The following is a 23,793-nucleotide window of genomic DNA, read 5'->3' as shown; positions in this document are numbered from 1 at the left end:
GGCCGGAGAGGCCTGATGCTTCTCAGTGCAGCCAGCTTGCCCCTTTGCCTGTGACCATCTGTCTTAGCTTCCTCGTCTAGAACACTGGGCTTTCCTCCCTCCCAGGACTGTTGAGAGCACTTAATCAGCTGAAACCAGGAGAGGGTTGTGAACAGTGCTTGCCACACCTGCGGACACTCAAGCCTTGTTCTTATCATCTTCTCTCCTCTCACCTCCCTGCTCCCCAGCTCACCCTTTTTCCAGATCCAACCCCAAGGAAGGGCTGAGCAGGGCTGACATGGGTGGGGTGCGGGGGCTGGGCCTGTGGCTTGGCAGCTGCCTGGGGTCACAAGTCAGGCGTGCCTCCCTTGACACAGCTGGTGGGGTCTGGGCCAAGTCCGTCAGCCCCACCTAAGCTTCTGGGACCCTGAACCCAGAGCAGCCTATTCTCCGCCTTGGAAGGAAAGGTTCAGCCTTCAGGCCATTGTCCAGATGAGAAAAGGAAGCCTGGGAGGTGGGTGGGGATAGGTCATCCTCTCTCAGAGTGGAGGGGGTGCAGCTTTGTTTATACACAGTTCTCTGCGCAGGGAGGCCCTCCCTCCATCTCGGAGACGGCCGGATCCAATCTCAGGACCAAATGCCAGCTCCCGAGGAAAGGTCTCTTCTCCCAAATGGGTCTCCGTCCTTCTCTTCAGCTCGTGGCGCGCCTAAGAATCCCCCGTGAGGCCACCAGAGCTTCTTCTTTTTTTTTTTTTTCCATTTATTTTTTACCACCAGAGCTTCTTAATGTAGGATCCTGGAGGTGCAGGAGTTCCCCAGCAGCTGGGGGCGGAGGAGGCCATTCCCGACCAACCACCCAGCTGGGACAGGAGCGTGGCGTGGCCGGTACTCTGGCCCGCTGGAGTATGGTCCACGTGGGGTCCCGGGAAAGCCGTCAAACATAATAAAACTGAGCAATCACCGGGCCAATAGAGCAGATGGGGAAACTGAGGCTGGGAGCTAGGGAGTCGCCCGGGTCAGAGCTTTCCTGGCTTTCGGGACAGGGCTGCCTCATAACCTGGGTGTGCTCATCGTTAGTTCCTGGCAGGAAGGGAAAAACCTCCTCCGCGTTGGGGAACGCGCGCTGCTGCTCAAAAACCAGTCCCCAGCAGTCCACGCCGAAGTCCCGCTTTGCGGACTACAAGTCCCGGCAGGCCCCGCGCCGCGGCGCACGCGCAGCGGGGCGTGCTCGCGGGCGCCCACTGAGTGCCAGGCAGGGGCGGGGGCGGGCGGTGTGAGGGTCGTCCATTGGCCGAGCGGCGCGTCCGTCGGACAGCCCCGCCCCGTGAAGGCCCCGCCCCGCCGCGCCCGCGCCTGGCTCCCGCCCGCCCGCGCCTCAGGACCGGCGGGGCCGCGCGGCGCATCCTGCGGGCGGCGGCGGGCGGCCGGGCGCAAGATGATGAAGTTTCGGTTCCGCAGGCAGGGCGCAGACCCGCAGCGCGAGAAGCTCAAGCAGGAGCTCTTCGCCTTCCATAAGGTGCGGCGGCGGGCCGGGGGCAGCTGGCTGGGGACGGGGGCGGGGGCCTGGCCTGAGCCACGTCGGGCCGGGGGAGGGGGCGCACTCCGGGCCGGGCAGCCAAGCTCCGCTCTGCCGGAGCCGCGCGCCTGCATCCCTGCCCTCCGCTCCTCCGCTCCTGTCTCCGCGCCTCGGAGTTCGCTGCCCTCTCCCCGAGGGGCCTCTCCGCCTCCGTGCGGCTCTCAACTCTCGCTCTGGCTCCACTCGCTGCCTCTTTATCTCTTTCTTGGGGACCTCGCCTCCCCTGCGCAGCCCTAGGGCCCGATTTGTTTTGCTTTCGTACCCAGGCCGGTGGGGAGGAGTGCTGAGTGGGGGAAGATGTTGGGGGGTGGGGCTGGGAAATCCCTTCCCGGTTCCTCTCCTCCCTTCCCCCTCTGCCTGGGACTCCCGCCTGAGCTGTGCCCGGCCTGCCCGGGGCTCCAGGGGGGATGCCTGGCCGTGTAACCAACTGCACTTCGAATCCTGGGGTCTCAGTTTCCCTTGCGATGAAATGGGGCCACTGTCTTCCCTGCTGCGGACTCTGTCGCGGGGGGCAGCAGACCCACCTCTTCTGGAGCCTTGGCGGAGGTGGGGGTGGAGGGCTGCTCCTTCCTTTCTTTACTGGGTAGGGCCAGAGGGGCCACGGGAAAGGGGCTGCCTTCAGCCCCGCCTCCGTGCGCTGGTGTGTGTTTGAGAGAGGCCGGGCCTGGCCCTTGCTAACTACCCCCAGGGGTGTCACTTCTGGCCTCAGTTTTACACCCAAGCCCTCTGATCACATGCCCCCTTGCTGCTCTTGGGGCTTCGAGTCGTTAAGCTCACATGCGGGTGAGAAAACTGAGGTTCAGCTCTGCCGAGCTGGCCAGAGACAGAGTGAGCGGGCGCTTGGTCTCTGTGTACCCTTGTCAGTGGGATTTGACTTCAGCCTTGAGAAGCCAGGGCCCCTTGGACGGGCTGCTGTAGGTACCGAGTGGCAGCCAGGAGACCCTGGTCCAGGGAGACACTCTTTGGGCGCTGCTCCTGCACTGGCCGAGGCCGGGACGTTTCTCAGGGCAGGCAGGGTTTCCCAGGTGCCAATAGAGGGTGCCAGGATCCTCGGGTTTGGTGGCCAAGGGGCCCAGAGGGGAGGCTAGTGCCCAGGGGTTCCCAGGTGGCCCCTTCCTATGCTGAGTGACTGAGGGTGAGCCCCTCGAGGTGAGAGGACAGCGTTGTGGGGCAGGTGTCGTGCTAAGGTGTCACTTCCTCAGCCAGGGAGTCGAGGTGTGAAGCGGGGGCCCCAGAAAGGTGGAGGGGAGGTGCTCCCCCATCTGGCCTCTGGTGGCAGAAGCTGGGCTCCCTGCTAAGGCGGGCGAGGCCGCATTCTGAGTGGGCAGCAGTGGTGGGGGGGGGGTGGACTTAGGCAGAGGGTCACTAGAGGGACTGGCAGGTGATCACTAGAAAATAGGTCCCAGGGACTTCCCTGGTGGTCCAGTGGTGAAGACTGTGCTTCCACTTCCTGGGGTTCAGGTTCAATCCCTGGTCCAGGAACTAAGATCCCACACCAACAAGCAAAAACAAAAAGCCTCAGATTCCCAAGTGGCCAGGGTTGGAGGGTGGTCAGGGTGAGTGTGGACTTTGGGCTGTCTTGGGTCCAAATCCCAGCCCTGCCCCTGGTTCCTGTTGTGTGTCCACTCTGTGTCATCTTCACACGTACTGCCTTGGGGGGCCAGTGTCCTAGCTGGGGAGATAGAAGACAAAACAGGGAGTAGGGTTTGCAGCTGGCAGTAGCTGGGCTGGTGGTCAGTGCTGTGGAGGAAGTCAGGCAGGTGAGGGTGTAGAGGGGCAGCTGCTGAGCCAGCGGTTGTCTCCTGAGCTGGGGGAAGGCTTCACAGTGCAGAGGGCACATGCCAGGTAGAGGGACTGTGGTGGGTGTGCAGGTCCTGAGGCAGGAAGCTTCCATGGTGGACTGGAGGAGAGCGGAAGGCCAGCAGCCAGGGGTCCATGGAAGGGAGGTCGGAGAGGCCCAGGTGGTAAGGACTAGGCTTTGACTTGGAGTGAGCTGGGGGTCCTCGAGGGTCCTGAACAGAGGAGCAGGCCGCAGGACCTGGTCAGGTCCAGTGTGGGCACGGCGGTGCCAGTGTTTGCCATCCCCCCCAGTCCAGAGGTCCACTCTGTCCTCAGGTGGGCTCCCCGGTGCCTGGATGGGAAGCTGAGGCTCGGACAGTGCTGTGACTTGCCCAAGGCCGAGGCAGCTGCTCAGACGACTCAGTCCTTGCCTGGATGGGCTGGGGCTGGAGAAAGACACAGGCCTCAGGGGACTAGGGGTTCTTATAAAACCTGTGTGTTGATGATGCAGTGGTCAGAAGGAACTGGCAGCCACATGTGGTATCCCACCTTGGTATTGGGGGCTGGGGGCCCAGGGGTGCAGGCTTCTGGGGAGGGCTCCTAACCAGGCCTCGGGGTTGACTAGGGGCTCCTTGTGTCGGTGGGCAGATGGGGGAACTAAGGCTTTGCCAGGAGCAGGGGACTCGGTGGGAACTGTTCCACTGATACCCCCAGTGTGTAGCACTGCCTACTACCCTGACCAGGGATGGGTGGGAACCATGTCCCCCAGTTTCCAGGTCGGAAGCTGAGTCTGGGAGGTGCATGACAACTTCAGGGACTGGGCAGGAAGCACCCTCTGTCTGGGCCCCCCTCTTCCTGTCTCTGGGGCTGGGGTGGGGAGCAGCCCTAGTTCGGGGGAGTCAAGAGCCTCTGCCTAGCCAACCTTGGGCGTTGGTCTCTGACCGCCATGCAGAGCCTGTGTGTTGGGGGGGTACCACGAACTGCACCCTGCTTCAGTCTGCCTGGGTGAGTGGGGTGCGGAGCCCACTCCATGGGGCAGCTGGGGTTCGCATCTGTGCCCATGCATCCTCCCTTGTGAGCCCCGTTCTGTTTGTTGTCATGGACCCAAGTGTCAAGTGGGACGGGCCTTGGCTGGGAAGGCCTCTGGTGGGGCCAGGACTCAGGCCCTTCCTCACCCGCTGGAGGTGTGATCATCCATCTCGCAGCTGAGGACATTGAGGTCAGGGGGCTGGGCATGCAGCAGGGACAGAGCTGGAGACTGCCTTGGGTGGGCCTCGGGTGGGAGTTGTGCCTTGGAGATACCCCCGCCTCCCTGCAGACTGTGGAGCATGGCTTCCCCAACCAGCCCAGTGCGCTGGCCTTTGACCCTGAGCTTCGTATCATGGCCATTGGCACCCGATCTGGGGCCGTCAAGATGTATCCTTTGGGGTCGTGGCTAATGTGCGGGGCACCTGGGCTGGGCCCCTAGTGGCGGTTGTGCAGCTGCTGCCCTGAGGCAGCGCCTCAGAGACGAAGGGGTCCACAGCTGCCTATCGCTGCAGCCAGTTACCTTGGCAACCCTCCCGTTGTCCCAGCAGCTGTGACTGGGGAGGTGGGCCAGGACTGGCAGCACATGGTCCCTAGCAAAGGTGGCGGGAGGACCAGGGTCACAGCAGACCTTGCCCTGGGAACCGGGTGCACACACGTGTGCCGGCCTGAAGACGTGTGTCCAGCCGAGGGTTGGGGGCAGTGCCAGGCTCGGCGTGGCGAGCGCGGCGCGGCCCCCACCTGGATGCTGGCCCCGCACAATGGGCCTGTGAGCCGTACAAAGGGCCATTTTCCTGAGAGCTCTTGCTGGGGGGAGGGGGGTGACGGGGGTGGGTGGGGGGAGGCTGGCAGCTGGATGCCTCCTTCCTGCTGTGGAGCAGCCCACCCCCGCTGCATGAGGTGAGCCCCCAGGTGGGGCCCAGGTGCAGGGTCTAGCTGGCCACTACAGGGGCAGATGGGGTCTCCCCATCCGGGACTCAGGGCACTGGCCAGGCAATTTTGAGTTTGCCAGCTCCAGGGACCAGGTAGAGGGGCTGGGTCTAGGTGCCCCCTCCTCCTCCGTGGACCCTGAGGCATCGGTGAGACAGGGAGGGGACGGTGCCCTGGTCGTCTGCCTCAGGCCGCTGCCTGCCCAGGAGTCCCCTCCCTGCCTGCTGCTCCTGCCTCTGGCTGCCGTCATGCCTGTGGGAGCTGTGGTCCCATGGCCCCTTCTCCCCGGCACAGTGTCTCTGCCGGTGGCAGAGCCTTTCTTGTGCATCAGCCCCTCATGCTGACAAAGGATGGGTGGCCAGACGGCCTCAGAGGAGGACGAGCCCCCCCCAGACCACTCCTACCCATGCCCTGAGCTAGGAAGCTGAGGCTGGCCACAGGGGCCATCCCACCCCCCAGTCTGGCCTGTCTCCCTGGCGACCTGGTTCCCGCCCAGCACTCCTGCCCCTCTTTTGTCCCCTCGTCTGTGTTCTCCCGGCTCCAGCTCCAGGCAACGGCTCCTGCCTTGTCTCCCAGCAACGTTGCTGACCCCAGCCTAGTCCTCCCCCCCTGGGGCCCCTCAGCCTGCTGTCCACGGTGAAGCCTGAGGTTGCTGGGACACTGGCACTCACACCGGGCACTTGTAGCTAGGCATCCACCTCTCCAAGCCCCTAGGGCCTCTCCCCACTCAGTGGGGGCTGCCAGCCCCACAAGGACATGGGTTTCCTGGCCTTCAGCTGGCAGTGGCGTGTGGTTGTGGAGAGGCAGCCTGGACTCTGCTCTGCCCCGGGCTTCCTGAGCCTGGCCTGGCATCTCTGCCCATGATGCCGATGTGCCGGGCCAGCTCTTGTGCCCACAGATCCATGAGCCTGATATAGAGCTGTGAACTGGGCCTGGGCTGGGTGTGCCAGGACAGCTTGCGTTCTTGGTTGTCCTGCGTCTGCCCCAGGAGGCAGGCAAGCAAGTCACTGGCCGGTTTTACAGATGAGGAAGGGAAGGCCATACGGAGCACTGACTTGCAGGACCGAATGGGTCTGCATTCTGAGTACAGTGCTTCTTCTGAAGAGGAGTCCCCAGACCTGGGAGGGCCCCTGGACAGGGCTAGGTGACACCCCTCCCCGTGTCACCAGGGGCCCGTTACAGTGGTCCTGGGGAGGAGGGGCTAGGTGATCCCTGGTGTTGGTGTCTTGGCCTGTGCCTGCTTTCCACCCTTGACCCGTCACCCTCAGCTACGGTGCCCCTGGTGTGGAGTTCACGGGCCTGCACCGAGATGCAGCCACTGTCACCCAGATGCATTTCCTGCCTGGTCAGGTGAGCCTCGGCCCCGCTGCCGGCCCCCAGAAACCCCCCTGCCCCGCCCCCGACCCCAGTCAGCTCAGTCCTGGTCTTACTCACCCGCCAGGGTCGAGTCCTGACCCTGCTGGATGACGACAGCCTCCACCTGTGGGAAATCGTCCACCATGATGGCTGCGCCCACCTGGAGGAAGCCCTACGATTCCAGGCACCCAGTCGGCCTGGCTTTGACGGTGCCAGGTACCGAGGGGCTTGGCCGGCTGTGGCTGCCAGATGTAGTGGGGGGCCTGTGAAGGTGCAGTGGGGACAGGAAGCTGCCCCAGGGCTGGGACTTGGGGAGGGGTGGTGCACATCGGGCTGGGCCTGGGTCCAGAGAGCTGCTCTGTGGACTTTGTGGGCGTCAGACGAGAGTCCCAGGTGAGCCCAGGGTCAGCAGGGAGGGTCTGTGCCCTGGCACTGCTGGGGCCCAGGAGGCCCGGGGTGGGGAGGGTGTGTCCCAGAGCCTGGAGAGTGGCCTTGTGCCCCTGCAGCGAGGGGGGCATCTAGAGCAGGAACTGACAGCACCAGTCCTCCAGACCCTTGAACAGGGGCGGGACGATAAGCCCTACTGTGCGGGGAGGAGAGGGCAGGTCAGAACAAGGAGGGTCTCCCTGGGCTGTGAGGTGCTGGCAGGACGCCCCAGGCGGCAACAGCATGGGCTTCAGCCCTCAGTGGGAGAGTAAGGGGCCTTGCGGTTCCTGGCCCGCAAGCCTTTGTTGGAATGGCTGTGGCAAGTCTGACCAAGTCACAAGATGTCCATCCAGCTCAGAAACAGGCTTGTCCCGCTTGGGCTTGGACCCAGCGTGGATCCAGGGTGTTCGAGATCCTGTCGGGGAGTGATTGGGGGCCTCCTTCAGGGTCAGGGAGATGTCTTAAGGCATGGGGCTTCCTGGTGGGGCTCAGAGGCAGAGTCCTGGAGCTTGGGGTCCCTGCCCAGGCGGGGCCTGGTTCCTGCCGCCATCCCTTCTGGGTGGAGGGACGAGCTCCAGGGCCTGTCTCCAAGACCTGGGGACCTGTTTTTATCCCTCTCCCCACCGACATCTGGTGAATAATTGAGTGAGCTGGTTACGGTGTCTGCAGCCACCACCGTGGCCTTCCAGGGCGCCAGCCCCCTTCATGACCAGGGCCCAGCAAGACCAGAGGGGCTGCAGTGAGCTGACACTCTCGGGCCCCTGTGCCCTCCCCGGCAGGTGTGCGGGCTCCTCCCCTCACCTGCTTCCCCTTGGGCCCACAGCGGCCTGCCCAGCCTCGCCCACATCACAGTGGTCCTGCTGGTGGCTGCGGGTGACATGGCTGCCCTGGGCACGGAGGGCGGAAGCATCTTCTTCCTGGATGTTCCCACCCTGACGCTGCTTGAGGGGCAGACTCTGGGCCCGGACGAGGTTCTGCGAAGGTGAGAGGCCACCCGGCTTCCCTGTGCCCCCTCCACCAGCCCCCCCGCACCCCCCACCAGCTACCCCGCCCGCTTTCTCCTTCTGCTGTCCACAGCGTGCCTGATGACTACCGATGTGGGAAGGCACTGGGCCCCGTGGAGTCACTCCAGGGACACCTGCGGGACCCCACCAAGATCCTTATCGGCTACAGCCGGGGCCTGCTGGTCATCTGGAACCAGGCCGCTCGCTGTGCCGAGCGCATCTTCCTGGGGAACCAGGTGTGTGGGTGCGGCTGGTGGTCACCCGGGGCCTCTGCTCACAGCCGCCAAGCTCACGCCTGTCCCCCGCCCCACAGCAGCTGGAGAGCGTGTGCTGGGAGCGCAGTGGCCACACGGTGGTCAGCTCGCACAGTGACGGCAGCTACGCCATCTGGGCTGCGGACACCAGCGACTCCCCAACGGCGCAGCCCACGGTGGCCACCACGCCCTATGGTGAGTGTGGGGGACCTGTGTAAGGTTGGCTGTGACCCCAAACTCGGACTGGCCTCGGTGGGGGAACTTCAGGGGGGATGTGTGGAAGGTGGCAGGGCCAGGCCAAAGGTGAGACCACCCCCCTGCCCCATGTTGGGTAGCATGCCTTCCCCTTGGGATGCAGGCAACAGCCACCCGGTGGGGACGATGGAGGCAGGAGGGGGATGGGGAAGTGGCGAGAAATGCCATCCAGGGCCCTCAGGTCCCTGCCTGAGAGCCTGCAAGTGAGGCCAATGCTGTCCCCCCGCAGGACCCTTCCCCTGCAAAGCCATCAACAAGGTCCTGTGGCGAACCTGTGCGTCTGGGTAGGTGGGGCCTGCTCAGGGCCAGGGTTGTGGGAGGAGGCTCTTCTGGAGCCCCACCAGCTACTCACATGGCTTCCTCACCCTGAGCAGCGAGCACTTCGTCATCTTCAGCGGTGGCATGCCCCGCGCCAGCTATGGTGACCGCCACTGCGTGAGCGTGCTGCAGGCCGAAACCCTGGTGACACTGGACTTCACCTCCCGTGTCATTGACTTCTTCACCGTGCATAGCACGCGGCCCGAGGATGGTGCGTTCCCGCCGCCCCCCCATCGCCCCCCGACCTGGCCCCCGTGCGTCTCTGGCTGCGCTCACCCACCCCGTCCCGCAGAGTTCGACGAGCCGCAGGCCCTCGCAGTGCTGCTCGAAGAGGAGCTGGTGGTGCTGGACCTGCAGACGCCCGGCTGGCCGGCTGTGCCCGCCCCGTACCTGGCCCCCCTGCACTCGTCCGCCATCACCTGCTCAGCCCACGTCGCCAATGTCCCCGCCAAGCTGTGGGCCCGCATCATGAGCGCTGGCGAGCAGCAGAACCCCCAGCCAGCCTCTGGGGCCTCGGTGTGTGCCAGGGGTGGAGGGAGTGGTCCCCCAGGGGTGCACTACAGGCTGCGCCTAAGGAGGGGACGTGGCAGGTGTGGGTGGGACGCCTGCAGGGCCTTTGCATCCCACACATGACGCCTGGCGTGGCTTCTGCTTATACCCCTCTCCATCCCCCAGAGCTGGCCCATCACTGGGGGCCGGAACCTGGCTCAGGAGCCATCCCAGCGAGGCCTGCTGCTGACTGGGTAGGTGACACCTCTTCAGCTCAGTTGTGACGGGCGTGTGAGCATGTGTGTGTGTGGGCGAGCAGGGTCTGGTGCTACCTGCACAGGTGCGAGAAGGGCTGTCCTGGGCCTGGCGGGTGCTGACCTGCCCACTGACTCAGGCCTGGCCCCTGGTGGGACCAGGTCACCTTCTTCCATCGGGTGCACTAGGTGAAGCCTCCCTAGACTCTGCTTTAAGGCCCAGCCCTCCTTGATGAAACTGAGCTCCACCCACTCAGCCTGCCCCGGGACCGGAAAATCTGGGCCAGCCCACGCTGAGCTGCCCAGGGCAGGTGCCGGAGAGCCCGGCCTGGGCCTGGCGGGCGCCGACGTGCCCGGTGACTCAGGCCCCACCTTCTTGCCCAGCCCCTGCCGTCTGCCTGTGCCGGGACCCTCAGGCCTCTGGAGGTGTCCCAACCAGCCTGCAGACTCTCAGCTTCTCCCACCCTGGCTCTGGGCTGCTACCGCCGCCCAGGGGCCCTGACCTGTAGCTGTGTCCTGGGCTGCACCCCAGATTCATCTGCTCCCCCTCTCTGCTTCCTCCTGGCCTCCCCAGGTTTCCTGCTCCTGCCCCAGCACACTCCTCTGTTCTGGGGGCATCTCTGGTCACGTGTTCTGGAGGCCCCCGGGGGGTAGAATCCCTGTGGTCCTCTGTCCCCTGTCATTGTTTCACACCTTTTCTCATTTCTGGTGATATCCCTGCACCTTCTCATCCTCCGCAGGGAAGGGCCCGGGTCTGGTGCCCTGGCGTACAGTAAGGTGCTCAGTACTTGCTTGTCCTATATAGTTGATGCTTCCTATTTGCTGTATGCAGTAGGAGTCCAGTCAGTGTTTGGCCTAGGTGCTGGGTGCCCAGTGAGTGGTTGCTGGCTGAAAGGATGTGGAGGGGTTGGGTGGGGGCCTGGGGCCTGATGTTGCCTCTCCGCAGCCACGAGGACGGCACAGTGCGCTTCTGGGATGCCTCCGGCGTGGCCCTGCGACCGCTCTACAAGCTGAGCACCGCCGGCCTCTTCCAGACGGACTGTGAGCATGCCGACAGCCTGGCCCAGGCCGCCGAGGACGACTGGCCGCCCTTCCGCAAGGTGCGAGCCCCCCACCCCCTCCTGGCCCGGGGAGCCTGGTCTGGGCTCTGCTCTGTGACCAGTTCCCCTCCCACCCCCACAGGTGGGCTGCTTTGACCCCTACAGTGATGACCCGCGGCTCGGCGTGCAGAAGGTGGCGCTCTGCAAGTACACGGCCCAGATGGTGGTGGCAGGCACTGCGGGTCAGGTGGGGCTGAGGTGTTGCCAGGGCTGTGGGGCTCGAGGGCTTCTGGCGGGTCCAGTAGGGTGCTAGAGGGGTCGGCCCAGCAGAAACCCACAGGTGGGAATGGGGGAGGCCAGCTGGGGCCTTGGCCACCCTCACAGGGTTGGGGCCCCGGGCCGGAGCACCTGTGTTACATGGACCCTGGGAGGTCAGGGCCTGCGTGTCTTGGTCACCACGGTGTTGCTCAGTGAGGGCCCTGGTATACAGTGGGCACCAGTCAGTGCTTATTCAGAAGATGCTCTCCAGATGCTCCTAGAAGCACCCTGGCAGAGGTGTCACTGGCTCAGGTGGGGTGGGGGCGCCCTGTCCTCCAAGCTGACTGCCCACCCACTCCCCCAGGTGCTGGTGCTGGAGTTGAGTGATGCGCCGGCAGAGCAGGCGGTGGGCGTGGCCAGCCTGGACCTGCTGCAGGACCGGGAGGGCTTCACGTGGAAAGGCCACGAGCGGCTGAGCCCACGCCTGGGACCGCTGCCCTGGCCAGCTGGCTTCCAGCCCCGCGCGCTCATCCAGTGCCTGCCACCAGCCGCTGTCACGGCCGTCACACTCCACGCTGAGTGGGGCCTCGTGGCCTTTGGGACCAGTCACGGCTTTGGCCTCTTTGACTACCTGCGCAGGAGCCCCGTGCTGGCCAGGTGGGTGTGAGCAAGCCCCTCCCAAGGTTCATGGGGTGCAGTTGGGGGCACTGCCGGCCTCACAGGACCCTGCTGGGGGAGGTCTGCCCCTCGGCCGCTGGACCCATGCTTTCCTGATGGCTGGCCTGCGTCCCCAGGTGTACCCTGCACCCCAGCGACTCCCTGGCTATGGAGGGGCCACTGTCCCGCGTGAAGTCGCTCAAGAAGTCATTGCGCCAGTCCTTCCGGCGCATCCGCAAGAGCCGTGCGTCGGGCAAGAAGCGCATGGTCGCTGGCAGCAAGGTGGGGCAGCAGGCAAGGCGGGCAGGGTGATGGGGGCGGGGGGCAGGATGGTGGCCCAACCTTGCGCCCCTCCAGTTGCAGGAGGCCAACGCGCAGCTGGCGGAGCAGGCTGGTCCCCAGGATGTGGAGGTGACGCCCGTGCAGCGCCGCATTGAGCCCCGCTCGGCCGACGACTCCCTCTCGGGTGTTGTGCGCTGTCTCTACTTTGCAGACACCTTCCTTCGAGATGGTGAGACTGGGCGGGGTGGGCAGCCAGGGGCGGCGTGTCCTTGGTCTTCTGGGAAATGGGTGATAGGGTGGACCCATGCCTTCTGGAAGCCTGGAAAACACTGTGTGCCTACGGAGTGCCAGCCTGCGCTGGCACCAGGGTGCCCTGGCCCCCAGCAGCTTCTGGAGCAACCCGATGGTGAGGCTCAGTGAGTGGGTGGGGCGGGCCTTAGACCTGGGCAGAGAAGGAAGCCCAGGATCTTGGGGAAGTACAGACCACAGCGCCAAGGCCTAGACGGATGTGAGTTGCCCGGGCAGTGTGACTGGAGCAGAGGGCAGGCCTGGGAGGAGCCGGTTTTGACCCCAGGTGGGCAGAGCCCTGGCAGGTACTGCCCAGGGTAGTGGCGTGTTGGGGTTTATGGATGGAACCGCTGATCAATTTAACTTGGTAATGGGGCATTTCAGCCCTTCACCGACTCCCCAGCTGTTCTCCATACATTGTGTATTTTCTAAACACGATGTAAACACAATTTGAAACAAAGGTCACTGGGCAGCTCAGGGTGTGTCTGGTGGAGGTCACTTCTGGCACAGGGCCTGTGTCAAAACCCGGAATGTGGATACTGATGGCTGGGGTTCCCTGTCACCCTTGGCCCACAGGTGACCCCATTCATCTCAGAAATGCCTTCTTAGAGTTGGGGTGGGGTCAACGTCCAGCTCATGTGCACGTGGTATCTCTGCGTCTTTCCTTCTTTATCTGGGAGGGGAGCCCCCTACTTCTGATGTCATTTGTTGAGGGTCCCTTTGTCTGGGGGATCTTCCCACTGTCTGCATCTGGCAGCCTGGTGGGGCTGGGCATGACCTCGTTCCACTGTCTCTGTGAGAAGCATGGCTTCTTGTTGCTCACTTGTTTGTTGCTCGGGTATCCCCTCCCCCCCCAACTAAAATTGTTACTGAGGTCACCAGGCCATTGAGGGCGCACAGTATGACCGCCCGGTCCATCCGCACCCCAGTATTTTTTAGCTCACTGTCGACTCAAGGGCCTTCCCCTTCCTAAGGGAGTCGGACTGTGTGGTGTGCATCCCGGATGGGCCTGGGACTTGGTGCCTGGGTGCCCTGCGGGTGGGGCCTGAGTCCAAGTCTTTGTTGGGACTGGTGATGGGCCGAGTCACTGGGATGCTGGGAGAGGTCTGAGAGGTCAGGGTCCAGTTTGATGTACCTGTGGAGGGACCCTAGCGGTCACTCCTGTGCCTGCAGGGGTATCTAGGGGATGTAGGAGGAGAGACCCAGTCCAGGGTCCCAGGGCACCAGAGGGGAGGGATGGCACACACCTGCCTCACCATCCTGTCTCCCCGCAGCGGCCCACCACGGCCCCACCATGTGGGCAGGCACCAACTCGGGCTCTGTGTTTGCCTATGCACTGGAGGTGCCAGCGGCAGCAGTGGGCAGTGAGAAGCGGCCAGAGCGGGCGGTGGAGGCCGTGCTGGGCAAGGAGGTGCAGCTGATGCACCGTGCCCCCGTGGTGGCCATTGCAGTGCTGGATGGGCGTGGCCGTCCACTGCCAGAGCCCTACGAAGCCTCGCGGGACCTGGCGCAGGCGCCTGACATGCAGGGCGGCCACGCTGTGCTCATCGCATCTGAGGAGCAGTTCAAGGTGAGCAGTCTCTGAGACCCCTTGGAGCTCTCGCCTCCTGGATGCCATTGGACCCTTGGCTTGCATCCATCCCTGCTCACTGGGACCTCCTGAGTGCCTCCAGCCATCGCAGAGGCACCTTGGGGAACCCTGGTGCCCCTCAGGACCCTTGAGTGCTCCCTTGTGTGGTCTGCAGGAGCTTGTGGTGTGGGGTACTGGCTTCCAGCTTGACCACCCAGTGTAACTGGCTTTGCCATAGGTGGAGGGGCCTTGGAGGTTTCTGGGCTGTGGAGCTGTGGTCAGGGTGGTGGCTCAAGGTGGGTGGTGCTGGGTGGAGGAGGTGGTGGGGCCAGGCTAGACTGGAGGCACTAGGGCGTGGACTGGCCCAGGCTCCGCTTAGCACCCACTCCCAACCCACCTCTAGGTGTTCACGCTACCCAAAGTGAGCGCCAAGACCAAGTTCAAGCTGACAGCCCATGAGGGCTGCCGCGTGCGCAAGGTGGCCCTAGCTACCTTTGCCAGTGTTGCCTGCGAGGACTACGCGGAGACCTGCCTGGCCTGCCTCACTAACCTGGGTGACGTGCACGTGTTCTCGGTGCCGGGCCTGCGGCCCCAGGTGCACTATGCCTGCATCCGCAAGGAGGACATCAGCGGCATCGCCTCCTGCGTGTTCACGCGGCACGGCCAGGGTGAGGCGGGCCGGTGGCTGCAGTCAGGGCTTCTGGGAGGTGGGGACATGGCCCCTTACTGTGCTTCCCGCCCCCTCCTAGGGTTTTACCTGATTTCCCCCTCGGAGTTTGAGCGCTTCTCCTTGAGCGCCCGGAACATCACCGAGCCACTCTGCTGTCTGGACGTCCATTGGCCCCGAGATGCCACACGGGTCAGGTGCATAAAGGGGTAGCCCCTGGCCAGGGGTTGCAGCGCTGGGACCAAGGCTGGGCTCATTCCGTTCTCCAACTCAGGAAGGAGCAGGGTGGCCCTCTCTGGTCATCCCTCTGGCCCCAGGGCTCCGGAATGGGAGGGCAGGGGTCTGGCCCTCGAGCCATGAGATGCCTGCCCACCGTCTGCAGCACAGCCCATCTCTGCAGCCACAGGTCCCGAGAGTCGCCCAAGCTGAACCAGGCTAACGGGACCCCGGGCATCATCTTGGCCCCACAGAGTTGTGATGGAAGCCCTGATCCCATCTGCAAGGGGGCTGGTGAGGAGGCTGCGCATTAGCTGGGCAGCTCGTCTCGTGGTGGTGGGGGTGCTCTGCAGGAGGCAGCTGCCCAGAGGGTCTGGGGAGGGGTTGGTCTGTGCCATGGTCCACCGTGGGCTGGTGTGGGACCAGGTCAAGTGTGGATGGGGCCTCGGAGCCCTAGAAGGACCCTGTTCACTTCCTCCCTGCAGACACCCCAGAGCCAGCTGAGGCCATGCTCTCACCTATGTCCATTGACTCGGCCACCAGTGCTGACACCACGCTGGACACAACAGGGGACATGACGGTGGAGGATGTAAAGGATTTCCTGGGGTGAGGAGCCAGCTGGGTCCACAGGAGGGGCTGGTCGCTCCCAATTTCCCTCCCTGACCCTTCAGCCAACCTCATACCCCAGCTGGGCACGAAGGACCAAGGAGGGCCTGACCCCAGATCTGCTGACCACTGCCCCTCCCTGCAGCTCCTCAGAGGAATCTGAGAAGAACCTGCGGAACCTGTCAGAAGAGGAGGCTCGAGCCTGCGCCATCCTGATCAAATGAGGCTGCAGGTGCGCAGCCTGGTGCCCTTGAGTCAGTACCTCCTCCAACCTCTCCCAACACAGACGCTGTGGCTCCTTCTGTTGCTGGGGTCACTGCTGCCCCCTCCCTAGCCTCGGGGTTCAGGCTGTCACTGCAGGACCCTAGCCTCCCATCCTGGAGACTGAGTGGTGGCATGCATGTGGCCAGGCCGCCTGCCCCGTTGGACCTCCCTGGCCTTCTGCTGATCTTGTTTCTCTCTGCTAGGGAGGCCAGAACTGCCAGGTCACCCCCACCCTGCTCGGAGCTGGAGCCAGGGGCCCAGTCCACCAAGTAGACCTGCACCTGCTAACTTCAGGCTCCTGTGGGGCCTGCCAGCCTGGCCCTGAGCCTCAGGGACTCCACCAGGCCCAGCCTTCAGGCAGAGGCCACCCGGGAGGTCAGGCGCCACAGGGGAGGCCGCAGGGCCCACGGCTACCACCTCCCAGGCCATGTGCCGTCCTCCCCCTCTCCTTTTGCAAAGAGTATTTTTCTAACGCCTGTGCCGGGCACCACAGTCATTTCTAAAACTATTTTGGTACTTGCTCCTGGGCCAGCACCCCCTTAAACCCCCTGCTGTGTGCAAGTGTGTGTGTAAGAGCTCCACTCGGCAACCAGGACTGAGGCCTGGCTGTGTGTGCGTGTGTATGTGTGTGTGTGTGGGGGGGGTTAGGATGGGTTTCCTGTAGATTGTACTCTAGGGGACTTTTTTTCTGTCATTTTTGTTAAAATTAGTGTTTTAAAATTAAAAATACTGATTTTTAATATTGAAAATAAAAGCATTTAATATCTCTTAAAGGGCAGCCACACCTGCTTTATCCCTGGCAGAAGAGGGGGAGTCACACGTGAGCTCAGAGTGGAGGGAGACTGCTTTGCCAGACCTCTGGAGACACTGGTCAGGATCACCACACTGGTGGTGCAGAAGCACTTATCTTTCCATAGGGGTGGAGTGCAGTGGCAGTGGCCTTAGGCCAGGGCCTGGCGGAAGGTGCTCCAGGCGTGGAAGCAGCGGGTGAAGGCGTGCTGCTCGTTGCCCTTGCGCACGAGGCGCAGGCGGCGGGGCCGCTCGTGCTCCTTAGAGCGCATGTGCTGGATGTACACCTGGGGGACGGGCAGGGTGTTGGTGAGGGCGGCCCCAGCCTCGGCCCCTCCCCCAGGCCCAGCCTCGGCCCCTCCCTGCTCACCTGGCAGGCCTTCAGGCTCAGCTTGATCTCCACCTGGCTGGTCTGGGACCCCACCCACATGTAGACCTGTGGGGACAGCAGGGGACATGGTCTCCCAGCCTCAGAATGCCTCTTTAGGGACAGTTGGGCTCCCAGCGTGGGCAGGGTTGGGGGGTCTCACCTCTTGGCCGTTGTCTAAGAGCATGATGTCGTCATCTGCCAGGTCATCTTGGCAGAAGTCAGAGCACTTCTCAGTCACCGCGAAGTAACCCTTCTCGTTGGAGCATCTGGGGAGGTCAAGGGTCAGGGAGAGGCTGAGGGTCATGGCAGCAGAGCCAGGACAAAGGAGGGCCAGGGAGCGGTGGCGGGGCGACCTCACCGGAAGAGCCGCGTGTGCTTCATGTACTCGGCGTCGTCGTCATAGGGCTTTTGTGCACCGATGCCCACCCAGAAGAAGTTCTCGGGCTCCTCGCCCTCATTGATGACCTGGGGGTAGAAGGCTGGTCAGCTCAGGGCCCACTGCTTGCCCCCACCTGGTCACCACCCCCTGCCTGGCCCCCCGATCCCCCATCACCTGACCACCCGCCCCAACCCCAGTCACCTGCTTGCTGTAGGAGGCCTCGAACATGCTGTTCAGGATGTCCTCTGCCAGCTTGGCCTCGTCGGGGTCCGAAGCCCGGCCCACCCACGCATACACAATTCCCTGGTTGTCCTCACTCTCAAAGGGAACCTGGGTGTGTCAGGAGGTCAGGTCAGGCCCACCCTGCTCCCCACCCTGCCCCTCGGTCCCAGCCACTCGAGACCCAACCTTGAGAATGAAGCAGAACTCCGAGTTGAGGAGGCTGGAGTCGGTGTTGATTTGGATGCACCTGGGAGAGGGGAGGGGAAAGTGAGGGAGGGGTCAGCAAGGAGTAGCCAGGCCCATCCCCTGCGCACACGCGCCCCGCCCCGCAGCCAGGCACCGGGTGCAGAGGGCGCTGCCGTTGGTGCGGATCTGGTACAGGCTGGGCTGCAGGGCGCCCTGGGCAGCCTTCCTCTTGCCCCGGTGGATAATGAACTTCCTCTTAAAATGGGACAGGAACTTGGGGTTCTCCTGCTGCTGCGTCATGCGCACCACCTGCAGGTGTGGAAGCGTCAGGGGCAGCTCCCTGGACCCCCACCCTGCTCCCAGTGGGGCAAGCCTCCCCAGGAACGCCACCCCAACCCTGCTACGGCTCTGGGGCAGGGCCCCCACACCTCCAGCTTGCCAGGGAAGAGGCTCTCAAACTTCTTCTGCAGGCTGAAGGTGAAGGTCAGCCAGCCCATGTTGGAGGCCTCGCGTCCCTGCCAGAAGTACACGATGCACTGGAAGTCCTCCTCAGGCTGCTTCTCCTCCACCTCGGCTGCTGCCTCCTCACCCTCCTTGTCCTCGGCCCCCGCCTTCTCCTCCTTCTTCTCCTCCTCCTCGTACTCCACGGGGACCCAGTACCTGCAAGGTCATAAGGCGGTGGGCAGGGCTGAACCAAGGCCCCAGCACTGGGGGAGGGCCGGGTAAGGGGGGGTGCAGGGGACCTGCAGAGGAAGACATAGCAATCCTGCGTGTAGAAGTGGCCGAACTCCTCCTCGGGCAGCCGAGCGAACTTCTTGCCCTCGAGCACGAAGCCCTCCATGCCGTCCAGGTCCTCATTCCACTCCTCCATCAGCTGCTCGGCCTGCGTACGACCCCGCCCGTCACGGTGGGACCGCACAGCCGGCCCTCCCGCCCTGCGGCCCGGGGCTCGCGCCCACCTCGGCCAGAGCCATGGGTGGCTGCCGCGGCAGGAAGAGGGCTGTAAGGTCTGCCTTCATCTGGTCCTTCTTCTCGGCGTCGCGCTTCACCTTCCCCGCGAGCCCTGGCCCCTGCAGCATGGCCTCTGCGTTGCGCGTGTAGTCTACACTCAACACGTCGTCCCAGTTCTTGAACTTGGCCTTGAACACCTGAGAAATCACAGCCGGAGGAGGCGGGGTCTGCGAAGCAGGGCGGGGCCTGGGAACTGGAATGGGGCGGGACCGGGAGGGGCAGGCTGGAGGGGTGTGGCCTAGGAGTGGGAGGGGCGGGTAGGCACAGGGCTGGGCTGGCAGCAGTCCTGGAAGCTGTGCAGGGCTGTATGTAGTCTGTAACCCGTTCATGGGGCGTCAGGGCAAGAACACGGTTGCAGGACCTCGGGGAGGAAGCCTCCGAGGGTGGCTGCATTCATCCACACCTGTGCCTCGGTGCCCTCGAGGCTCCGGCTGACCATGGCGTGGCGTGGTCGGTGGAGCATCCCGCACAGCTCCTGGCCCAGCTTGAGGGCTGCGGCACGCACCAGGCGTGGGGACTTGCGGCCAAGCCAGATGAACACATCAGACCAACAGTCCAGGATGTACACGCAGCGAGTGTCCAGCAGGCTCTGCAGCTGCGGGGCCCCAGAGGCTGGAGGTCAAGGCCAGGGTCAGCCAGCAGGGAGGGATCTTGGCCCAGGGGCCCTCTTCCCTGTGTCTCACCAGTCGCATCCGAGGCATCAATTCCACTTTGGGCCGCTTCTTATGTTCCACGGAGAGCTTGTAGTTGATCTGTGGCAGCTCCAGGTAGCCCAGGCCCAGGCCCACCTGGAGCAAGAGGTGGGTTTAACTAGGGTGGGTCTGGGGAACAAAAGACCAACCCACAGCAGCCCCTGGTCAGGCTGGCCACTGTGTTCAAGTCCACAGCCTGCTCCTCTCCAGACTAGTCTCCCTGTACCCCAACCTCCTTTCCAGGAAATCCTACCGGCAGAAGGGTTGTTAAACCTGCCTTCCCTCTCTGGGTCCTTATGGATTTTCTAACTGGTCCTTTTCCCACCCACAACACCCCCATCTTCCTGTCACCCGCAGAGTCAAGACCAGGTCCTCAGGCCAGGCACCCATGTGCTTCTCGGCCTTCCTCTCCAGTCCCACCTTCCTGGAACCACAGAGCCTGATGCTACTTTCCAGGGCCCCACTCAGACCCTGGCATTTCCTGCCCAGGAGGTGGCACCCTCTCCCACCAAAGTCCAGAATGAGACCACAGCCACCACAGTGGTGCCAAGGCCCACCCATATCCTGACTGACCACTGGTGAAGCTCACCTTATACAGTTTGGGCTGGGGTGGCCAAAAGTCATCAGGGACGTGCTTCTTGATTTCAGAGGGCTCCCCACCCAGTGCTTCCCAGAACTCTGGGGGCTCCTGGCCGTGTACCAGCAGCAAGATCTCTGCCTTCCCTTTTCGCTCATTCTTGTTAATTTTCTCTGCAAAGAGCCTGAGAGCAGATGCAAAGCCTTAGTGAGGCCCATACCTCCTCAGGTGACCATGTTCCTTTGCACGAAGCACCCAGGATGTCTGGGCAGGGTGCAGTCCTCTTACCTGGCCTTGGTAGTGCTGCTCAGCGTGGCCTGGGCCCCTCGCCACACGTAGATGTTCAGCCCTCTGTCCAGCAGGAAAACAAACCTGGACAGAAGGGGTGGGAGGGGCTGCAATGGGCCACATGCAATAATTCCCCCAGTGCCTCTGACCTCACCCCAAATCCCTCCTTGCTGGTCTCCTGCCGAGCAATGTGGGACAAGGGCTGAGTGGCCTCTTGTCTAGAGCCCAGCTCTGTACCCCCACACTGGTGGGGAGAAGGTACAGGGTCAAGCACGCCACCTCACATCATGGGGCTCACCTTGGGTCCAGGGAGGCCCCCTTGAGAGGCACTGGCTCCAGCTTGATGTTCTTCTTCCCATACACGCGGTACATCCTAGGGGCCAGAGCAAGAGTGGCTTGGGGAGGCACCAAGGGCAGATTTACCCCAATGCCCTCCCCCTTCCTTCCCGACTAAGTCCAGGTCGCTGCTGCTCACACACAAGCCTCACCTGGTCACGTAGTGCATGTCCTCCACAGTGTAGAAGCCACTGGCTGTTCCACCCTCGATGTAGGAGATGTCGTTGTCAAATACCTGTGAGAGGGCATATGACCTTTCACTGAGCTGCCCCTCTACCCCCACCAAATACCACCTGTCAGGAGAAGCAGAGTTGTGTACAGATGGATCAGATGCTATGAATCCATGCCAATGTTAAAAAATATAAGATCTATGCCTGCAGACAAAAACACACTTGGGGTGTAAGTATACACACAACCATGAACCCGTCTGCTCCCGTGCAAGACACAGCATGGTAAGATACAAGTGTATCAGGCGACAGGACGAAGCAGGTTTATAGAACATGGCAAACTTAGGTAAAAGTACCCAAAATCTTGTGTAGGTGTATGCATGTAACCAGCTGGTGGCAGGCCAGCATCTCTCACTGACCCAGGTCGCTGGATGACTCTGGCCCTGCCCTTGGCCCCACCTCCTTGGTAGCCAGTCCCTTTGCAACTCTTACTTCAACTTCCTGTCTCTCCTGGCTACACCCCCACCAAGCGGACTCCCAAACTAGCCTGGCCCCCTCATCTTCACCTGACCCAACTCCCAACCGGTGGTCTCATGTCACTCCTCTGACCTCACCCCATCTGTCCCTGCACTGGACACATCCCTGTCAGCTCCGCCCCGGCCCCGCACCTGCAGGAACTCCTCGCTCTCGTCGCCCATCTCCTCGCGCACCGTGCGGCACTCGGCACCCAGGTAGTTGCGCAGGTTGACGGCATGGATGGCAGAGCAAGCTTTCTTGTCGAGTGTGGCCTCCCCGCCGATCCAGTAGTAGATCTCCCAGTTCAGGGAACCGCTGTCATCCAGAAAGGTCTGGAGGCCGGGGCAGTGTCTGGGTCAGCCCCTGGCCAGTGGCACCGCCACGCCCTGCAGAGCTCTCCCCTCCCACCCCATGCAAAGCAATCCAGGAAATGCCCCCATGGCCCATGGTAGCATCCAGACTCGCACCTTGAGCACAATGTAGCAGTCTGCCTCATAGAACTTGCCGTGGAGGTCCTCCTCCACCTGCACAGGCACGAAGTTCTCGATCTGCCAGATGGTCAGGCCAGGCAGCTGGCCCACGTCCTCGGTGAAGAACTCCGAGTAGTCAAGGCGCGGCTTCTCCAGGCCCTGGTCCCAGCGCCGCACCTTGCCCCCAGGCGCTCCAGCCTCCGTGCTTTCCTGGTGAGGGCAGGCACAACACTGGCTTGACTCTGCCCATGTCCAGCTCTGGTGGAGCGGAGCCCTTCTGCCTTGTCCCTTGTCCCCTCTCCCACCGGGCCTGGGTCCCTGCCGAGCAGAGCCGAGCCCTGGTCCAGCCGGATTACCTCCTGCTTTCTGTTTTTCTCCTGGGCCACGTCTGACATGCCCTTCAGCACCTGCTTGGCCTGGTCATCCTGGGCCGAGTCCTTGCGCCTCCGAAGCCGCATCTTGCGAGCCAGGGGGTCCTTGGGCCCACTCCCTGCTGAGGGAAAGGGCACACGGCTGACCCGGCTGGCTTCGACCCCTTCATCCCCGGGGCATCCAACCAACCAGGGGCCAACCCCACATCCCCTATCCAGAGAAAACATCCCACCCAGTTTACAGATGAATAAGTTGAGGCCCAGAGAGGCATTCCATGCTCACCAGCGGCCGCCGCGGCCACTGTGGCAGGGGAGGCACCCGCCAGCCGCAGCTGGTTCTGCAGTGAGAAGTCGATGTTGTACCACTCAGCGGCACGGTCCACAGGCTTGGGGGGCATGACCAGGTTGGGGTTCTCCCGCACGTCCAGGACCTGCCTCGTGGGTGAGCAGAGCCAGCACTGAGCCCTGGTTCTCCCTGAGCGCCCCCAAACCCCATCTCTACCTCTGCACCACACCAGGGCCAAAGGGCCCAGGTTCCAAACCTGCCGCCCTCGTGGGCCTGGCTTCCCCACCTGCAAAGAGTAGCCTCGCAGGCTGGCTGTGAGGCTTAAGTGACAATGCTGAGTGTGATGTGGATACCAGATGTGGGTCACCCCCTCCCCACCCTGGCACTGGCCACCCCTCCAGGAGCCCCTGCTGCCCTCTCTCCAGGACCCCATTGCTCGGTCTTTCCTGAGGGTCTGTCACCACCCCCAGCACCACCTGCCCACCCAACCTCAATCTCCGTCAGGAAGTGGATGGCCTCCGGGAGGGTCACCAGGCGGTTCTTGTTCAGGACCAGCTTCCTCAGCTTTGTGCACCTGTGAGGACATAGTCAGGCCTCAGGAGTGGGCAGACGGGTTCCAGTCATGGCTTGGGGAGGCAGGTAGGACCAGAGGGCCTGAGCAGCCCGGCCAGTTAAGAAACCAGCTGGCTCCAAAGCGCCCAGAAGGGTGGGGGCAGGGCGAGTTTCCTTGTGGCTGAGTGACTGGAGGCCCTTTCTGTGGCTCCTAGAGGGCAGCATCCTCCACTATGGCCTTCCGAGAAACAGAGACCCCTGGACATGAGCAAAAGGGCATAAAAAACCACATTCTTCCCTCAAATTAGCTCAGAAGCTGCCGGGGGTCCTCTGTTCTCAGTGCCGGGGACCATGCTAGTGGATGCTGTGACCTTGGGGAGCAAAGGCAGCATAGTGTCCCAAAGGAGGCAGCAGCGCAGTCCCTCTGGCCTTGCCCCTTGTTCCTGAAGGGCGCTCGGGGAGCCCACTGGCATGAGCCCGGGGTCTTTATCCACAAACTCAACTCAACCCCTCGTGTTCTGTACAATGCACAGAGACCACGGGGGCGGGGGAGGCCCCGCCTCAGCCCAGTACCTGCAGAGGCTCTCGGGGATCAGCTCCAGCTTGTTGTTGGCGGCCATGAACTCCTCCAGGTTGGACAGCTTGCCGATGCCTGAGGGTAGCCCGTCAAAGTCCAGCATGTTGGAGTTCAGGTATAGCCTCTTCAGCTTGGTCAGTTTGCAGATGGCTGACTGCAGGGGGCACAGCAGATGCGGGGTCAGAGGTGGGCGCCAACGTGGCCTGTGGCCGCCCCACCCTCCCCAGACCCGAACACACAGGCAGCGAGGTCAGCTGGTTCCGAGACAGGTTCAAGGTCTCCAGGTGCACCCACTGGTCGATGCACAGGGATAGCTCTGTGATCTGGTTGCTGCTGAGGTTGAGGCGCCGTAAGCCGGGCAGGGCGTATAGGCACTCGGGCACCCGCGACAGGTCGTTGCAGGACAGGTCCACATCTGGGCACAGGTGAGCATGTCAGCGGGGCCCCTAGCGAGCTCCAAGGCAGCACGTTATGTGAAGCCTAGCTACCCCTCCAGGCTCTGTGGCCTCA

General features: G+C 63.2%; 2 protein-coding genes across 8 annotated transcripts in view; one reads left to right on the top strand and one right to left on the bottom strand.

Moving 5' to 3' along the window:
- The first annotated feature begins 1,335 nt into the window (after nucleotides 1-1,335).
- Nucleotides 1,336-16,267, top strand: LLGL1 (LLGL scribble cell polarity complex component 1). Of its 6 annotated transcripts, none has more exons than XM_020914096.2 (22): nucleotides 1,336-1,495; nucleotides 4,653-4,750; nucleotides 6,559-6,640; nucleotides 6,732-6,862; nucleotides 7,896-8,054; nucleotides 8,150-8,312; nucleotides 8,390-8,525; nucleotides 8,815-8,869; nucleotides 8,960-9,114; nucleotides 9,196-9,419; nucleotides 9,579-9,646; nucleotides 10,593-10,746; nucleotides 10,829-10,933; nucleotides 11,309-11,601; nucleotides 11,739-11,883; nucleotides 11,959-12,112; nucleotides 13,446-13,741; nucleotides 14,145-14,409; nucleotides 14,491-14,605; nucleotides 14,815-14,918; nucleotides 15,110-15,230; nucleotides 15,376-16,267. In XM_020914096.2, the coding sequence occupies exons 1-22, from the start codon at nucleotides 1,415-1,417 to the stop codon at nucleotides 15,452-15,454; spliced, it is 3,183 nt and encodes a 1,060-aa protein (XP_020769755.2). In that variant the 5' UTR covers nucleotides 1,336-1,414; the 3' UTR covers nucleotides 15,455-16,267. The 6 variants fall into 6 exon arrangements, with proteins under 6 accessions (XP_020769755.2, XP_020769749.2, XP_070335331.1 ...); XM_020914090.2 differs by having other exon boundaries at nucleotides 14,145-14,605; nucleotides 14,809-14,918; nucleotides 15,376-15,462; nucleotides 15,698-16,267; XM_070479230.1 differs by having other exon boundaries at nucleotides 14,145-14,605; nucleotides 14,809-14,918; nucleotides 15,376-15,484; nucleotides 15,698-16,267.
- FLII (FLII actin remodeling protein) overlaps nucleotides 16,228-23,793 on the bottom strand; it is an 11,930-nt gene continuing 4,364 nt past the window's right edge. The window contains exons 8-30 of one of the 2 annotated variants that reach the window (XM_020914084.2): nucleotides 23,523-23,698; nucleotides 23,280-23,437; nucleotides 22,644-22,728; nucleotides 22,152-22,299; nucleotides 21,854-21,990; nucleotides 21,495-21,707; nucleotides 21,180-21,359; nucleotides 20,497-20,579; nucleotides 20,307-20,381; nucleotides 20,009-20,092; nucleotides 19,733-19,904; nucleotides 19,135-19,239; nucleotides 18,855-19,046; nucleotides 18,400-18,588; nucleotides 18,184-18,323; nucleotides 17,869-18,100; nucleotides 17,595-17,749; nucleotides 17,441-17,501; nucleotides 17,234-17,362; nucleotides 17,012-17,118; nucleotides 16,814-16,919; nucleotides 16,654-16,719; nucleotides 16,228-16,570 (exon numbers count right to left, since the gene is read on the bottom strand). In XM_020914084.2, coding sequence (XP_020769743.1) covers nucleotides 16,436-16,570; nucleotides 16,654-16,719; nucleotides 16,814-16,919; nucleotides 17,012-17,118; nucleotides 17,234-17,362; nucleotides 17,441-17,501; nucleotides 17,595-17,749; nucleotides 17,869-18,100; nucleotides 18,184-18,323; nucleotides 18,400-18,588; nucleotides 18,855-19,046; nucleotides 19,135-19,239; nucleotides 19,733-19,904; nucleotides 20,009-20,092; nucleotides 20,307-20,381; nucleotides 20,497-20,579; nucleotides 21,180-21,359; nucleotides 21,495-21,707; nucleotides 21,854-21,990; nucleotides 22,152-22,299; nucleotides 22,644-22,728; nucleotides 23,280-23,437; nucleotides 23,523-23,698 — 3,128 coding nt within the window. In that variant the 3' untranslated portion in view covers nucleotides 16,228-16,435. The remainder of the gene's footprint in view (nucleotides 16,571-16,653; nucleotides 16,720-16,813; nucleotides 16,920-17,011; nucleotides 17,119-17,233; nucleotides 17,363-17,440; nucleotides 17,502-17,594; nucleotides 17,750-17,868; nucleotides 18,101-18,183; nucleotides 18,324-18,399; nucleotides 18,589-18,854; nucleotides 19,047-19,134; nucleotides 19,240-19,732; nucleotides 19,905-20,008; nucleotides 20,093-20,306; nucleotides 20,382-20,496; nucleotides 20,580-21,179; nucleotides 21,360-21,494; nucleotides 21,708-21,853; nucleotides 21,991-22,151; nucleotides 22,300-22,643; nucleotides 22,729-23,279; nucleotides 23,438-23,522; nucleotides 23,699-23,793) is intronic. The other variant, XM_070479229.1, reaches the window with a different exon arrangement.

This window comes from Odocoileus virginianus, chromosome 17 (assembly GCF_023699985.2).
Source record: "Odocoileus virginianus isolate 20LAN1187 ecotype Illinois chromosome 17, Ovbor_1.2, whole genome shotgun sequence".
Taxonomy (NCBI): Eukaryota; Metazoa; Chordata; class Mammalia; order Artiodactyla; family Cervidae; genus Odocoileus; species Odocoileus virginianus.
The sequence above is the reverse complement of the archived record's forward strand: the minus strand, read 5'-3'. Positions and strand labels throughout refer to the sequence as shown.